Source organism: Hordeum vulgare, chromosome 3H (genome assembly GCF_904849725.1).
Source record: "Hordeum vulgare subsp. vulgare chromosome 3H, MorexV3_pseudomolecules_assembly, whole genome shotgun sequence".
NCBI classification, from domain to species: domain Eukaryota; kingdom Viridiplantae; phylum Streptophyta; class Magnoliopsida; order Poales; family Poaceae; genus Hordeum; species Hordeum vulgare.
The window spans coordinates 12,744,953-12,762,369 of NC_058520.1; the positions used below are offsets into that span (position 1 = coordinate 12,744,953).

Genomic DNA, 17,417 nt, shown 5'->3' on the forward strand with positions numbered 1-17,417 from the left:
CGATCCGTTCGGCCCACCCAGGCACGACCCGAAAATCTACGGCCTAGGCCCGTCGGGCTTGCCTGTGGGCTAGGGCTTGGCCTTCAGTTTTGAGCCCGCCAATAGGACCGAACTGGGCTTGGGCTTGGCATATATATTGAGATTTTAAGGAAAAGTCCTGGCCCACGACCCTAGGTCCGATGGGCTTGCTCGTGGGCCGGGGGCTTGGCCTTGAGTTTTGAGCCCGCCAACAAGACCGGGCTGGGCTTGGGCTTGGCATATATATTGAGATTTTAAGGAAAAGGCTTGGCCCGGGGCCCTAGGTCCGACGGGCTTTTCAACATATGGGTTGAGCTTGGGCTTGAAAAGTAGGCATGATGATAGGGCCTAGGCCGGGCCTGGGCCTTAGTTCTTTGGTATGGGCTTTTTAGGCCCGGTCCGGCCCATGGCCAGATATATCGTCAATCAATGGTGTACACCTTGCTGGAGAGAAGGATGATGGCGATGCGACTTGGTCGCAGGTCAAGCTAGAACGATTGTGGTGCGCCCCTCCTCCCTCACCATCATCCGTCGGACTCGCGGCGGTGGTGTTTTGTTTTGCCCAATCAGTCATGTTGTAAAGCTTTCTGGTGTTTTGTTTTGCCCAATCAGTCATGTTGTAAAGCTTTCTTGTGTAACGCCATATAAAGATGAAGGCAAGAAAATATGCAACATCACCTCATTTGTAAAGTTTTTCTGCAACAATACCTCTGTTGCAAAAAAAAAGTTTCAAAAATCATACTCCCTTTGTTTCAAAATATAAGACCTTTTAAAAATTCCACTATGAACTACATACAGATGTATATAAACATATTTTAGAGTGTAGGTTCACTCATTTTGCTCTGTATGTAGTCTCATATTGAATCTCTAAAATGTCTTATATTTAGGAACGGAGGGAGTATATAGCTTCAGTGTGCTCAAAATTGCAAAAGAGGCCGTGGTGAGGGATTGGAACTTGAAAATTGATGTACTAGATTTGAGCAGCAATGAACTTCTCTAACCGGAAGATCCAATGGTTTAACCGCTGCCAGAGCAAATGCTGACAGACTCACCTCCACAGGAATTTTACACAAAAACTGTGATCTATTACAAAATTCAACAAATCACACATTGCTATTTGTGTTACAGAGTAGAATGACTGGGTTGGAACTCAAAGATGCAGGCAACTAATTATTACCAGAAATCATTTATCAACGAAAAAATTATTACAAGAAATCAAATAATGAGTTGCAAAACCGCTTACACTCTAATAATAACTAGACAACCAAAACTGCTTCCGCCTTCAGATTAAGTGGCGGTGCCCAGAAAGGTTATCATCAAGACAGAGATGGACATAGCTCCGGATGATACTATCTGTAACAAACTAAAAAAGAACCACCAGCAGATAGCGGCAAGTTTTCACTGTGCTTTCGCCAGCCCAGAATCCCTGGGAAATATATACAGACAGAACAAACAAATAAATTCAAGTAAGAAAAAATAGATCTAGAACCATGAAATTCTTGTGGAATGATCCCAAACCTTTTAATTTGATCAAGTATGATCAGTCTGGGGCCAGGGGGAATCTTCACATCTTTCAAAGCACTAATAAGGCAACATGAATGAAGTAGAGTAAAATGAATACATCTTACATGCATAACTAAAAGGGTATCGAACACAACCGGACCTAAATAAACTTACCTGTCAGTAAGGAGGGGCAAGGTATGATCAGTAAGGAGACCCTTCTTGAAATTCTTCTCATATTTCTCGAGACCCAGATTTTGTAACATGCTACTTGTCTTGGCATAGTAGTTAGTTTCACTCACCCCCTCTGGCTTCGAGAACCTCTGCCCAATCTACATACCAATAAGCAGAATTATTTATTATACAATATGAATACCATACCGACAATCATATATCAGTTAGTTGTGGGTTGATGACAAGGTACGTAGTAATTTCATCAAAGCAAAGAAGATTTGGAGAAAAAAAGAGAAGCATCCTTTTCGATTTCAGCATAATGTGTGTGTGTGTGTGTGTGTGTGTGTGTGTGTGTGTGTGTGTGTGTGTGTTTACACTCACAAATTAACAAAAGTCAAGCAAAAAATTTATAATACTGAAATTCATGGATGTGTGTGTGTGTGTGTGTGTGTGTGGCCATGTTCTAGAGATAATTCACAGTGAGGTTTATAATACTGAAATTAAAAAGGAGACATGGAAGTGCTGAAGCAAACAAGCCATCAGAATATTTCTGATATGCCCAACATTTCCATGCAGGCAATACCATCAAAATAAAATTAATTATTAATTTTAAATGGTAAATGGCGGTTTATGATGCTCTGGTGAAACACATGCTGTATCTACTTTAAAATTAGTCATGATTCATCTAATGTACAGAAGCAACTGTCATCTCCACATGCAAGGCAAAACATTATCCATTTACTGAATTATTAACGTACCCATCCAAACCACAAAAGATCATGAACAGGCAATAGAACAGCAAATTGACCTTTCATCAACATTGAAGATTTAGTGGCAAGATGGACTGCACAGAAAAATGAATCCAAATTGTAATAACCAACAAAGATGACTAGATCATTACCATGAAAAAGCCACCCTGAAATACCGCAAAACCAACACCAGATGTGATGGCGCTTGCGACCGGATTAGGAGTTCCCATTCCACTCACCAGAGAGAAGATAACACCGGAACCAAAAGCGGCTGCCATGCTATAAAAAAAATACAAATAGGACGTCCGTCATGCATAAAGTGACAAGTATCGATTTCTTAACTGGAATTGAAGACTTAACAGCCAGAAACCTGAATCTGTGAAATAAGGACCATCCTTTGGATAATTATATACCAAAAGGAACATCTATTGCATCTTTGCATTGCCAAGATTAAAACGCATGTATGTATGGGACACCACACTGATGATACAAGCTATAGTCCTTGCAATCTGCCAGCTAAAATGAAATAGCTAAGCCTCACCTGCCCTGGATGTCCTCTACTCCGCGTATCCTTCTCATGACACATGATATGCCTGCGTTCGTACCGCTCATAACTGCAAAGTTCCGCGCTTGCACCAACGGGCCAGCAGCTAAAGCCTGCGAGGCAATCAAGCAGGCTGGTGACCATCATGTGAAAGTTCAAAACTTAGGATTCATGAGATATCTATCCGGCCAACATTTGATATGTCGTCAGATTGAAAATGCAGGCCTTCACCTATGTTGACTTGCACAGATCAGGAATCAAAAGTGACGGGTCACAAGCCAATATTACACAGCATAAATTGTGAGAAAACATGTTCCAATCGCGCGCACAATAGTTTTCAATTAATCACGAGCAATCCATCAACAAGAAATAAATAAACCAGGGTAAAATAAGCAGAGGATGTCTATATTTATATAGGGTTGGCGACCTGGGCCTGCTTGAAAGACGCCATGGCCTGCGGGTTGGCGTTGGGGGGAAGCGGCGGCACCCACGGCGCTCCCCCGTCGGCGGTGATCGATCCCATGAGGCCCCCGAGCGCCCCGCCCTGAACCGCCCCCACCGCCGTGGTCACCGCCGCCTCGACGTGGACGGGCTGCTTCGCCATCCACGCGCGGAACCCCGCCTCCAGCGCCCTCACCCGCCCGCTCCACTCCTCCAGCGGGTTTCGGCCGCCGCGCGCCTGCGCCGCCGGCGAGGTGGTGGAGGAGGAGGAGGCCATCGCAACCGAATCCCCTCTGCTTCTTTCGCCCTTAGGAAACGGCCGCTCTGTACGGAGGAGGGGGCCTCCTATTCTTCGCACGTAGCGAAGGATATAGTGGCCGGTTCGCGCGCATGGGCCGGGCCGATGGGCTTTCGGGGAAGAAAAATAGCTCTACTGTTCATGAAAAAAAAAACGTCTTCAATGTAAGGAAGATGTTCATGGTATTTTTTAAAAAGCCATGAGTTTTTAAAATCATGTGCACGGGTTAAAACTGTTCGTGATTTTGTAAAACGATGATGAATTTATAAGGTGCTCTCTAGTTTATAATAATGTTCAGTAATTATATATAAAGGTTGATGGATTTTAGAAATGGTCTCACGTTTCAGTAAATGCCGGGTAATTAGTAAAAGTTTACAGTTATTTTTGAAATGTTCACGGGTTTAAGGAATGTTCATTGTAAAATTCGTAAAATGAGGAATACAAAATCAAAATGGAAAGAGGGAAAATAAATAATCTGAAAGAATGCCGGAGAAGATAAAGGAGAAGAGAAAGATAAAAGCAACTGAAATAACCAAAGGGGAAACCTGAATGAAATGAGGAGGAAAACGGCAGCTATGAGGAGGAGATAAATGGTTGAGCCAGCAAGCAGAGCAACACCCACGTGATTTCTACAAATTTGCAACTATTCTTTGCCATGAGCGGTGAATCACCCTTTATCCCCTCGAACTCTTCACTTACCGGGCATAGGGTGAATTCCATTTGCCTGTTAGTGATGAAATCAACTACTGTATTAATCACTCTGTACATAAATACTAGTAGCTAGGAAGAACTAGGCTAGTATGCAAAACAGTTTATGTCCTAGTTATTGTTCTTAATGGGTCTCATTACTTTTCACCGGAAAAATGGTGTCATTTCTTCAAGTAGTATTAATATACAGAGAAAAATATAGCATACTCCCTCCGTTCCTAAATATAAGTCTTTTAAGCGATTTTACTTGGAGTCTACATACAGAGCAAAATGATTGAATCTACACTCTAAAATATGTCTATATACATCCGTATGTAGTCCACTAGTGAAATCTCTAGAAAGACTTATATTTAGGAACGGAGGGAGTAGATGCCTAGCGCATGTTCTGTCTCCTTAAGTTGTTTACTGGATATGCCCATTCTCTTCTCCCTTCTGCATGTCACAGTTTGTGACATCTTTGCCAGCTTCCTGGCACATGATAGGCCATTCTTCAGGTTCATCATCAGCTAGCAACATTTCCCTTTTGTTCTGTTTTATCCCCAAGCCAGCGGCTCGGACTTCAAGTAGTATCAGTCCAAGAGGAGTACATGATTTTCGTCAAGTTCAAACGGTTATGGGCAAACTCTGTAATATTCTTAGGAGAACATTTAACCTCTTTTACTGCTTGTAATCCTTTCAGATTTGCTGCAAAAGATGTCGCTGGTATTCTCCCGAGGCCCCAAATATATCTTACAGAAAGTTGTAGTGTAGGTCGACTTCTGGTATGCAATGCTTTAGGAAGTAGAGCAAATATGGCAATCGAGTCAGTTTCTATTGCAATAGAAAGCATATCCCATGGGCCAAAACCAACAAGGTGCAGCTGTTTGCGCTTGTGACGCGCAGCAGGAAGACACATGAAGCGTCTCGCCGAGTTGCCAAGGAAGCACAACAGGAGCAATCAAGCTTGCCTAGCAGATGAAATTTAGCAATAAATTTCTGATTGGCACAAGATATTTATTTCTAGGATAATATCCATAAGATCCCATGTTTCAATTTCAACTGAAGAAATATTCAGAAAAAACATCTGAAGGAATCTAGTTGAATTTTGTCCATATCACATTTAATGTTGTAATTTTCTCCATAACCCATCTTGGTCTGCTTCAGATGTCAAATTTACTTCACAACACCGTAGGCAGGGACACCAGAAACTGAAGAAACGGGGATCGCGTGAACAAATTTGTATGATTAAATGGACTCAGTGTGGAAAAAAAAACAATAAGACCATTCCTCTGTTCTTATTTCTAGTCGAGAGAAACAAGAATGACAGTCGTTACATGATTTTGAAACAAAGAAATTAGTCATCTGTTTAGTCCAACTACTGCTTAAGAGGATTCGTATCCACCGCCTTGTCTACTATGAGATTTTATCCATACTGAATGGCAAGTAGATTGACCACCAGATGTTCATATTCAACCTTCTCATGTCCAGCTTCCTTGATCATCTGAGCACATTCTTCCTGGAAATTAAGTAGTCTGTTTAGCACAAGGAACTAAACACTTTTTAAAATCAAGGCAGCTCAGTATCCACCAAATGGCAGCTAATACTCTCAACCAAGTATTGCTATGATTACTTATCACCAGCAACTAGCTCTCTCAAGACAAGAAATATAAATATCTGTCATTATTGGAGAAAAGAAGGATATTCGACTTCCAATTTTTAGAGAGTAATAACAGGAAACAGTAGAACACAAATGTAAGTTATTTTCTAGAAATTAAGAACTAGACAGATAGTTTTTGGAAGAGAGAGATAACACTAAACATCAATGAGGCCATTATATACCAAATGTACAGAAAAACGTACACACATTTCCCTTTATATATCAAATGTTCAAGAAATTCAATAAACAACAACAAATTTCACGAGTCTTTTATGGGAAACCTTAAGTAGTCCACAGTAGAGATTGCTAAACGATGATGTAACTTTGTCGTGGTGCTTAGTACCTCATAACTGACTTAGCTATGGTTTTTCGGCAAGCTCCCTTTCCTCAAGACCTTTTCCACAGCTTGAGGTAGTTGGACAAGGCACACTGAACATAGGTCGGTTCAAGACCAATCATCTTTTCAGCAGAACATTGCTTGACCGCTTCTAGTGTTCCCTTTCTAATGTTAATGGCAAGCATCCACGCAACCGCGGAGCGTATGTCCAGTCTAGCCATGATATAGACAACATCTTCGTCACACAAGCTCAGAATGGGCCCACCATGAACCACCTTGTCCCAACTCAGCCTCTTGCCACCCGATACCTTAGGGTAACTTGAACCTGTGTTAGGCACATCATCAGCCTTGACGACAGTGAACCTCTTGTCCCACTTGTTTGAGCAGATCCCCCTGTTCCATGTGGTGATCGTCCAGCCTTGGCCTATGACCCCTTTGTCATTGCAGGTGTCGCTATGGTGACAAGGTTTCAGCTCGACGAACCTGATCATGCCGTTGCTTATAGCGACGTCGCAGAACGGCCGTGCGTAGATGTTGTCTTCTCCCATGCCGAACCGCGGCGCTAGATCGGAAGGGATCGGAACAGGCCATCGGATCAAACGCATGACCGCGTTGTTGTCAAGCACGTTGCATAGAACAACGCCATGCCAATGGTTGACCCAGCCAAGCGTTTCCCTACCGGCGTAGATCACGCGGGTGCCTTGGTGCCGCATGATCACCTCGTGATCGCGGTGCTTGGTGTCCATGGCGATGCTGGCACCCTGGCAGCGCCACGGCCCCGGCCACTCGGAGATGTTGGAGCGATACACGCGGAAGTCGTACCTCGTGCGGGCATAGTCGTCGTCGGAGTACCCCGAGCGAGATTTCGATCGCAGGGGGAAGACCACGGCGTAGTCTTCGTTGTCGGGATCAGCGCCGTCGAGGGGCACGACGCCGGCCAGCGTGATGTGGTCGGGGTAGCGGTAGGTGCTGGGGACGAGACGGAGAGACGGGGCGCCTGGACCGGCCCTGTAGACGAAGAACTCGTTGCGCAGCTCCGTGGGGCCGTCGGCGAACGGGACGACGATGAGCACGAAGGCGTCCGCCGAGCTGACGACCACGGGATCCCCGTAGTGGCGGCCCTCCGCGAGGAGGCCAGGGCAGTGGACGAAGCAGCGAGAGACGGCGGGCGGGTCCGCGAGCTCGAACGTCACCTTGATGCCGCCGCCTTGGCTCGTGACGGCGTGGGCGGTTGTCGCGTTGTCGCGGTCGCCGATGTGGCACTTCGAGTCGGTGAGCGCCCAAGGGCGACGGGCGCCGCGCCTGAATGCGCCGGCGGCAAGGAGGTCCCGCATGGCGGCGCGGCGGACGTAAGGCGTCTGGAATCGGGGATTTTTATCGTGTGACGAACTGACGATGAGGGTAAGCAACCGTATAGCTTAGCTATATGGGCCGGTGATAAGGCACGTCACGGCCCATTTGATTAATTTGTGTTGTGGATATTTTTTCGTTGTAGCATAAGTTGTGTTGTGGGATTTTTTTTTTCAACATAGGTTGAGTTATACTCCCTCCGTTTCTAAATATTTGACTTTATAAAGATTTAACTATAGACTACATACAAAGCAACATGAATGAATCTATATTCTAAATTATGTCTATATACATCCGTATGTTGTTCATAGTGAAATCTCTAAAAAGACAAATATTTAAGAACGGAGGGAGTAGTTCGTAGTGAAATCTTTAAAAAGACTTATATTTAGAAATTGAACGGAGGGAGTAGATGATATGTAAAACTGTGGTTTCTTCGGTAATGCACAATGGGGCCAGGGCCTTTGGTCCTTTTCTCTAAAAAAGGAAAGAAAAAAAACATCTCTCCAGTCTCCAATCAATTAATCTTGTGCCCAATGTCCTTGTCCCCTGCAGCCCACCCAGAGCCTCTCGCTCGGCAGTCAATTGTATTCAAAGGCTTGAACTGTGTTAAACAACTTGCACGTGTGCCTTAGGCTTGTAATTAACTCATCTACAGTACTCGGTATGTATGAGTGGAAACGCTTCCTATAAAGCTTCTTACATCTAGGATGTGGGTGGGTTGGGGGGGGGGGTGATCTAGGACGATCGTTACGACAGGATACATCTTTCAAACTATATACAAAGATCGTACTCGTACTAGCTAGCACAAAAGACCCTATATATGCGGAGTGTTTCACAGATGCCGCATGGGAGGTTAATTTCAGCGTCTTAACAAGTTCAGGGCCGGTCCATACATTTCAGAGGCCCTGGACCAGACAACAAAATGAGGCCCTTATAGACAGATAAAAATTTAAAATTTATCGTATTTCAACAGCAATTCAGTAATCAGTACATACTATAGATCAATGGTCTTTGAACAGGGACAATGAAACGCATGCCACATGTTATTTATTTGTAATAATCTAGAGAAGTACTCCCTCCGTTCCTAAATATAAGTCTTTGTAGAGATTTCACTAATGGACTACATACGGATGTATATAGACATATTTTAGAGTATACATTCAATCATTTTGCTCCGTATGTAGACCCTTCGTGAAATCGCTTAAAAGACTTATATTTAGGAACGGAGGGAGTACAACATAGTGGCACAAAGAGACCATCATTTCATCAATTGATCTGCAAGAATATATCAGTTTTCATAAGGAATAGAGGACCAAGTAGCAGTCTAGCAGAGAAAATGAGAGATGCACCTGCGCGGCCTGCTTGCTCCTGGCTCCAGCCTCCACAGATGCACCTGCGCAGGCCTGGCCCTGCGGCCCTGCCCCTGCACCGGTGAGTAGAGAAGGGGCCCTGCCTCGAATCTGGACTCTGGAGGAGGGGCTCTCCACCGGCGAGTAGAGAAGGGGCCCTGCCTCGAATCTGGACTCTGGAGGAGGGGCTCTCCACCGGCGAGTAGAGAAGGGGCCCTGCCTCGAATCTGGACTCTGGAGGAGGGGCTCTCCACCGGCGAGTAGAGAAGGGGCCCTGCCTCGAATCTGGACTCTGGAGGAGGGGCTCTCCACCGGCGAGTAGAGAAGGGGCCCTGCCTCGAATCTGGACTCTGGAGGAGGGGCTCTCCACCGGCGAGTAGAGAAGGGGCCCTGCCTCGAATCTGGACTCTGGAGGAGGGGCTCTCCACCGGCGAGTAGAGAAGGGGCCCTGCCTCGAATCTGGACTCTGGAGGAGGGGCTCTCCACCGGCGAGTAGAGAAGGGGCCCTGCCTCGAATCTGGACTCTGGAGGAGGGGCTCTCCACCGGCGAGTAGAGAAGGGGCCCTGCCTCGAATCTGGACTCTGGAGGAGGGGCTCTCCACCGGCGAGTAGAGAAGGGGCCCTGCCTCGAATCTGGACTCTGGAGGAGGGGCTCTCCACCGGCGAGTAGAGAAGGGGCCCTGCCTCGAATCTGGACTCTGGAGGAGGGGCTCTCCACCGGCGAGTAGAGAAGGGGCCCTGCCTCGAATCTGGACTCTGGAGGAGGGGCTCTCCACCGGCGAGTAGAGAAGGGGCCCTGCCTCGAATCTGGACTCTGGAGGAGGGGCTCTCCACCGGCGAGTAGAGAAGGGGCCCTGCCTCGAATCTGGACTCTGGAGGAGGGGCTCTCCACCGGCGAGTAGAGAAGGGGCCCTGCCTCGAATCTGGACTCTGGAGGAGGGGCTCTCCACCGGCGAGTAGAGAAGGGGCCCTGCCTCGAATCTGGACTCTGGAGGAGGGGCTCTCCACCGGCGAGTAGAGAAGGGGCCCTGCCTCGAATCTGGACTCTGGAGGAGGGGCTCTCCACCGGCGAGTAGAGAAGGGGCCCTGCCTCGAATCTGGACTCTGGAGGAGGGGCTGTCCACCGGCGAGTAGAGAAGGGGTTCTCCATCGCCACCGGCGAGTAGAGAAGGCGATGTCCTTCCCCAGTTCCCCTGCTCCGAAATTCCGAATCTGAAGGAGGAGTCTCTCAGCTATTTAACATCAAATCTGCAGGACTGCGGGATTGGGGAAGGAGGGAGAAGATTGGGGAAGGGAAATCACCATTGGTCTCCATTAATGGCGGCACGGGATCGACGGCCTCGTCGCCTCGAATCAGGCGCAGGACTGCGGGAGGCGCGGCGTTGTTCCTCATCTGGACTCTGCAGGCAAGGCGACCGCAGGAGGCGCGGCGAGTCGCTACTCGCTAGGTGCTGCGGTGCTGGGCCGGGGCCCCTACCTCCCAGGGGCCCAGGGCGGGCGCCCCGTTGCCCCGGCCTGTGGGCCGGCCCTGAACAAGTTGGCAAACTTTCGGTACTAAATAAGGCCGTGTGGGATACTGAACTTGTGCAGAACGTAATGATCAATTCATACGTCTAGCGAGAATAAGTAACCAGAGACTAACGACCTGCCTGACGATAGGTTACTCACCCACGGCTCCTCGTTCACCTCAAGGTACACTTACTGGCTGTTCTCCTCCGACCATGATACTGATTTCAACGCCGAGCACATCTAGAGCTCTAAAGCATCTATCAAGGTCAAGATCTTCAGCTGGCTTCTTTATTGGGACATGCTGTACACGATGGCTAACTTGCATCGCAAGACCATTACCTCAGATTCGGCTCGTCCTCGGTGCGCCCTCATGTCCGAGGACACCATGCACCTCGCCTTCCTCTACCCACACGCGGCTCAGGTGTGGTCACTCTTGGGACTGGACCTCTCACTCCATCGACCTCATTTGGGCTACTCCCACACCTGTGGGTCTCGACATCAACATTTGGCCCACAGTCGCCCTCGCCATCCTCTGAAAGCTGTGGGATTCCAGGAACGATCGGGTCCTTCGCAACGAGCTGCACTCATCCACTGGTACTCTGCGTAATATTATCTCATACTTTACGCTTTGGGCTTTCAGATTTAAGGACCACGTTAGCAAGGAGGCAGCCGTGTCTTGGCGCCTATACCTCTCCTTTTGTTGTAATATTTGATGTAACTTGCCCTCTGGGTATTTAAGTAATATATTCAGGTGAGGATCCTCTTCCACGGTGATTGTTCCAAAAGAAAGTAATGGGAGACTACCTTATGCTGATGCTGAAGGCGTCCGCTTACACTTTGCACGTTGTAGCCTTTGTACTCTCCAGGCTAAGTTTTTCTGTTGTCAGCATTAGCTATGTAGTCTTCTAAACTGCAAGAAAAGGAAAGAAAAACTGGATCAAATTAAATGGTTGGTTTATCTCATCAGTTGTATCTCCCTTCTGTAGCTGCACGTGAAAAGCAAGGGCCCATCAAAACTTTAGCTCGAATTAAATTTGTTTATTGGTCTGTTATACTTCGTTCCCGGTTGTATGATAATTGCTCGAGGCATCATAATTGGACAAGCATTATTGTAAATTGTTGTAAATTGCAACTGATATTCAGCCGCAAAGAGTTTGCACTGCCAACATTATTATTCCTATGTTGCAATTTGCAACGAACTTGTCTGCTGACAGTAAGGCCTAGCAAAAAGGACACTGTTGCTTCGGATATTCCTGTTCATGTTAATTTCTCGTAACTCAACTCAAGTCATAGAGAACGACCACGCATCAATAAGAAGCACATGTAAACCTATCATTCTTGAGGAATAAACTCGTACTTTCATCACAGTAAAACTCAATGAGAAGCACGTACTATAAAGTTGCTAATATGTAGGCAAGCTATAAATCATCAAGATAGTTAATACATGTATTTAGAACCGACTTCTCCGTAGTTTTCCTGCAAGCTCCGCTTCCTCATCACCTTCTCACTTATTGTGGTAGCTGGACAAGGCACACTGAACATAAGTCGGTTCAAGCCCGAGCATCTTTTCAACAGAACACTCCTTGACAGCTTCCAGTGTTCGCTCTATGATATTAATGGCAAGCATCCATCCAACGGGATGACGGATGTCTAGCCTAGCCATGATGTAGACAACATCATCGTCACACAAGCTCAGAGTGGGCCCACCATGAACCACCTTGTCCCAGCTCAACCTCTTGCCACCCGATATCTTAGGCTAACTTGAACCTGTTAGAGGCACGTTATCAGCCTTGATAGTGAATCTTTTGTTCCACTTCTTTGAGCATATCCCCCTGTTCCATGTGGTGACCGTCCAGCCCTGCCCAATGACCCCCTTCTCGTTGGGGCTATCACTACACCGACCGGATCTCAGCTCGAGATCATGCCATTGCTTATTGCAACGTCACGGAACGGCCGTGCATGGATATTGTCGACTCCCATGCCGAACCGCGGCACCCGATTGCGAGGAACTGAAACAGGCCATTGGATGAAACGCATGACCGGACGGTAGGCGAGCACGTGGCATAGCAGAATGCCATGCCAATGATTGACCCAGCCAAGTGTTTCCCGTCCCGCGAAAATCACGCGGGTGCCTTGGTCCCGCATTATTACCTCGTAATATGGGATGCCGACCACCTCGGTGCGCCACGGCCACGTGGAGATATCGGAGCGATACACGTGGAGGATGTACTCCATGCGGTTCGCGTAGTGTGCGTGTCGCGAGGTGGCGGCAGGGAAAACCACAGCACAGTCTTTGCGGCTGAGATCGGCGCCGACGAGGGGCACGACGCCGGCCAGCGTGAAGTGTTCCGGAGAGCGGTAGGTGCTCGGGAGAAGGCGGAGGGATGGAGCACCCGGACCTGCCCTGTAAACGATGAAATCCTTGTGCTCGGAGCCGTCGGTGAAGGGGACGACGAGAAGGACGAATGCGTCCGCCGAGCTCACAACCACGGGTTCTCCGGCGTAGCGGCCCTCCGCCAGCCCGGGGAAGTGGACGAAGCAGCGAGATACGCCCGGCGGGTCGGCGAGCTCGAAGGTCACCTTGATGTCGTTCCTTTGGCTCGTGACGGCGTGGGCGGTGGTCGCGTTGTCTAGGTCGCCGATGAGGCACTTTGAGTCGATGAGTGACCATGGTCGATGGGCCGAGCGCCAAGACGCGGGCGCGGCGGCAGGGTGGTCTGACATGACGGTGCCCGGGACGTAAGGCGGGCGGGCGGCAGCAGCGGCGGCGATTGGACTAGGGACGATGCGTTTGGTATTGATGCGACTCCGCGCTGGACTCACCAAGATAACCTGTTTCGATTTGCAACTAAATTAAACACGTACGCCTAGGCGTCGAGAACTGTAGACGGCCATACTCTGCCCTACTACGGCGTCCGTAACGGATCCGCACTCAACGTCTGCCCACCATGAGAAAGATGCAGATCCATGCGGTGCGGTCGAGAGACTAACCGGCAGGGCCATAAACCTTGTGGTCACGAGCTCAGGTACCATCGACAGGAACGGCTTTCCCAAGGACCAGCAGTGCCTCATCTTCGCCAACAGACAGGTCGATCGACAAGAACAGCAGCAACACCCTAGCAAGCGTCGACATCCACAGCGAGGCCACCCTCCTCCTCGTCCTCCACAGCCATGAACATCTACGTGAATACATTACAAGGAAAATTATTTTATCTCAAGAGCCTGTTTGAAATCGGTGTAATATTTTACGTCCGTATTTAGTTTACGCGTGTATGATACCGTCCGCAGCTTGACTTTCGTCCGGAAAAGAAACGACGCCCTGTAAATTTTTTACGGAGGTATTCACGGTTAAAACAACAATCCAAACGAAGCCTAAGGTGGAGAGCGGAGGTATTCACGGTTAAATCAACAATCCAAATGAAGCCTAAGATGGAGAGCGCAAGGAGAAGATCTCATATTTAACGGACGGGTTTAAGGCGGACTGGTCCGAACTCTAAATCAAACTCGACATGGAGGAGAACAAGACAGGGTTCCGGATTCACTCATCACAGCCGACGTCGTCATCAAAAACGCGGCTGACGTCGTCATCAAGAACGAAAGGTCCGCCGCTGCTGTCACCCAGAACAAAAGTTCCACCGTCGTCGCCGGCGGTGGAAACGAAGAGGAGGGAGCAACACAGGTTCAGACAGGGATACCCTTTCGGACAGGTACAAGGACACGTTTTACCTGATGCATTGACAAGTGAAGCCCATAACTAGACGCACTGGCAAATACGGCCAACGCTTACGTGGATAAGTTATGGTCCAGCCCCTAACTGAGGACATCAGTTCAAATTAGTGATTATGTCGTGTCTGATCCATTTCCGAAAGACGTCTAACTCATTCTAATTCACCTCAAAGGTAAGGTATCGCACAGGAGTTATTGACCCAACCCAAACCATGAGTGTAAAAAAGTTCAGATTTTGTATGTGCAGATTCTGCACTGCACCCAAATTCATAACGGTTTATATCTTATTTATTCATTGCGATTACACAAGTACACAAAGGACCGAGGAAAAAAAACGCGATACAGACATGTCTCAACCAGACTCGACAAGAAGAAAGACACAACTGTATTTAGGCTGCAGAGCTCACACACACATCAACCAAACTGGAGACCTCTTACCCCAATACTCAGCCGGAGATCTCGATGGCCTTCACCTCGGGCTTCTTGACCTCGGCCTTGGGCACGGTGACGGTGAGCACGCCGTTCTCCAGGCCGGCCTTCACCTCCTCCACCTTGGCGTCCTCCGGCAGGCGGAAGCGCCTCACAAACTTGCCGCTGCTGCGCTCCACACGGTGCCACTTATCATTCTTGTCCTCCTTCTCCTTAGTGCGCTCGCCGCTGACGACCAGCACGTTGCCGTCCTCCACCTCCACCTTGACCTCCTCCTTCTTCACGCCGGGAAGGTCGGCCTTGAAGACGTGCGCCTCGGGAGTCTCCTTCCAGTCCATCCGGGCGTTGGCGAACGCAGCTGTCTCACTGTTGCCGCCTGAGATCGCCGGGACGATGGAGCGGAAGGTGTCGAAGGGGTCAGCCCAGAGGTCGGCGAAGGGGTCGAACACGTTGCTACGCCTCACGATCGACATCCTTGGTGTTGCTTTGGATTTTGTACCCGAGGGGAGATTCAGTATCGGATCGTAGGTAGTTAGGATGCTGTCTGCTTTTGCTTGGCGCTCGATTGAGTTTGGATGTGGAGGACGACGAGACGGACGCTGGCTAGTTATAGCGTCGCCGGGTGATGCTCCTGAAGCGTCTCGAGGTCTCTCCAGTCCAGTGGACGAGCGTTTGTTGGTACTTTTATTATCGCTTTCCAGCTCGGCTGTGAGCTTCCTTTCCCTTCTATTTTCAGGCCATGAATGCCCTGCCGTGTTCTAGAGTACTCTCCTGTGCGTGGGTGTTGGTGGGTCTTCCAAATATAACAATATATTAAAGCTGCTAAGAGCAAGTACAATAAGGTAGAGTCAGCAGGCTGTAAGGATTAAAATACTATATTTTTACTGAGTTGGATGAGAGAGAAGATGAGAGAGAAGGAAAACGGACTCTTCGTGAAGAGCCAGCTCTTGCACGTGCTCCTAGGTGCTTTGTGATAATAAAAGGTGGGTCATATATGATAAAAGTAGTACTCTTTTATAGCTAATTATTGTACAAGCTAGCTATAAAATGGGCTATAAGACTGCTTATAGCCAGCACTTGGCTATACTATTAACCATGCTCTAAGCAACCAGCGATTTCCTGCGTTTGAAGTACTCGGGCTTCGGCTCTCCTGGCTCGACGCGTATGTGCATAGAGAGCATGACGCGTGCGCTCTTTCTTTTTTTACTATCGCTGACTTATTGCTGAGAGGCCCATTAGCCAGTTCCTTCCCTTCTTCCTTCTCCCAGAGAGAGACACAGAAAGAGCAATGCAGCCATCGCTTCCTCTGCCGGTCCACCCCTCGGTCAAGCACCCAAGACGCGGCCGCCGCCACCGCTTCCGCAGCTCCATCCCCTTTGCTCTCCCCCATTCCTGCGCTCCTCCACCTCGGCCCGGTCATGTGGCCCTGTAGCCACAAACACTAGGTCCTGTTCCCGTCCTTGGTCAGCCTCAACAAATGTGGTTGTGCTCCGGTTGGCGATGGCAGTACTCCGGTGCCGCTTCCCCAACCATCGGCGCTCCCTCCCAGCCCCCCTCCTTGAGCCTGGACCAAGCATCGTTGCCGGTGCAACCACCATGGCGCCCTCCCTAGCCAAGGTATTCATCACCTCTACCTTTCTTCTCCGTTGGGCTGCCTCCCGTTTTTCTCCCTTCTCTCTTCTATCATTGATGCATTCAGTACATGCTTAGAAGACAAGTGTAATGCTGATGTATCTCTGCAAATTTAATTTGGATTTTTGCATGAAGATTTGTGACTGGGGCATAATTATGTTGGTTGACTGCTGCTAATTTTTGTTCGGAGAAAGGTTATATTTCGATTTGCCTTCTAAAACAACAAATGTAGTTCGTATTAGTTATTCATGTTAATGTTTGGCAAGGGAAATCAAATTCCTGGTCATTAGTTTCTTAGGTACAGCGAGCTTTTCAATTTGTAGTCCATGGTTTTAGTATTTTAGAGACAAAATCTGGTCATGCAAAGTATATACATATCTTTTAATGTTTGTTTCACGTGCAGCAGTATATTTGCATAGAAACAGGTACACTAATGCTCTCAAATTAATTAGCTTGGGAGAAATTTACTCTCAGAATGGAGAGATCAAAGGATATCTATGAACCAAGCAGTACTTTCAGGTTAGTGTGCATAATAATTTACGAGCCGAATCTTACTGATAGCTGCAATTATGTTCTTCATTAGTGAAATGGCTTATTCTAACCGTTGAATCTATAATACAAGACTAATAAGGTGCTCTCTGATCTATATTACTATGATCCATACAATAAATGGTGAAGGATTTCTGTTATTGTATCAGTTTAGGTTCTAAATGTAGAGTTTAGACTTTATTATAATTTTTACATCAATCTACACACATGAAAGCGGTGACTTACAAGTGCATTGATGAGATGTATGAGTTATCAGTTCAAACCAAGCTGGTTGTAAAAAAATGTGGGAAAGAAATAACATATATGCATTTACCAGTAGGTGAGAACTGTTAGATTTTCTACAAATTCCAGTATCATCTGCATTTTTGTATGGTTTAAAATTTATTATACTGAATGGTAATGCTTCTAAGCGCCAGAAAAAAATAGCAGAACAGATAGTTAAACATTCAACGAAAGTGAGCTCTGTCA

At 47.7% G+C, this 17,417-nt stretch overlaps 2 protein-coding genes across 2 annotated transcripts; both read right to left on the reverse strand.

Moving 5' to 3' along the window:
- Positions 1-1,081: 1,081 nt before the first annotated feature.
- Positions 1,082-3,749, reverse strand: LOC123442535 (chloroplastic import inner membrane translocase subunit HP30-2-like). The gene is made up of 6 exons (XM_045118603.1): positions 3,413-3,749; positions 2,983-3,098; positions 2,594-2,720; positions 1,696-1,850; positions 1,537-1,599; positions 1,082-1,444 (listed from the first exon to the last, which is right to left on the reverse strand). The coding sequence occupies exons 1-6, from the start codon at positions 3,701-3,703 to the stop codon at positions 1,417-1,419; spliced, it is 780 nt and encodes a 259-aa protein (XP_044974538.1). The 5' UTR covers positions 3,704-3,749; the 3' UTR covers positions 1,082-1,416.
- A 10,856-nt stretch (positions 3,750-14,605) lies between these two features.
- Positions 14,606-15,361, reverse strand: LOC123439249 (16.9 kDa class I heat shock protein 1). The gene has a single exon (XM_045115986.1). The coding sequence runs from the start codon at positions 15,239-15,241 to the stop codon at positions 14,786-14,788; it is 456 nt and encodes a 151-aa protein (XP_044971921.1). The 5' UTR covers positions 15,242-15,361; the 3' UTR covers positions 14,606-14,785.
- Between the last annotated feature and the right edge of the window lie 2,056 nt (positions 15,362-17,417).

Coding starts and splice junctions, on each gene's coding strand:
- LOC123442535 (XM_045118603.1), bottom strand. CDS start 3,703: ATGGCCTCCTCCTCCTCCACCACCTCGCCGGCGGCGCAGGCGCGCGGC. Junction 2,721..2,982: donor GTAGAGGACATCCAGGGCAG/GTGAGGCTTAGC, acceptor TTTTTTTTATAG/CATGGCAGCCGCTTTTGGTT. Junction 1,851..2,593: donor TTCAGGGTGGCTTTTTCATG/GTAATGATCTAG, acceptor ATTGGTATGTAG/ATTGGGCAGAGGTTCTCGAA.
- LOC123439249 (XM_045115986.1), bottom strand. CDS start 15,241: ATGTCGATCGTGAGGCGTAGCAACGTGTTCGACCCCTTCGCCGACCTC.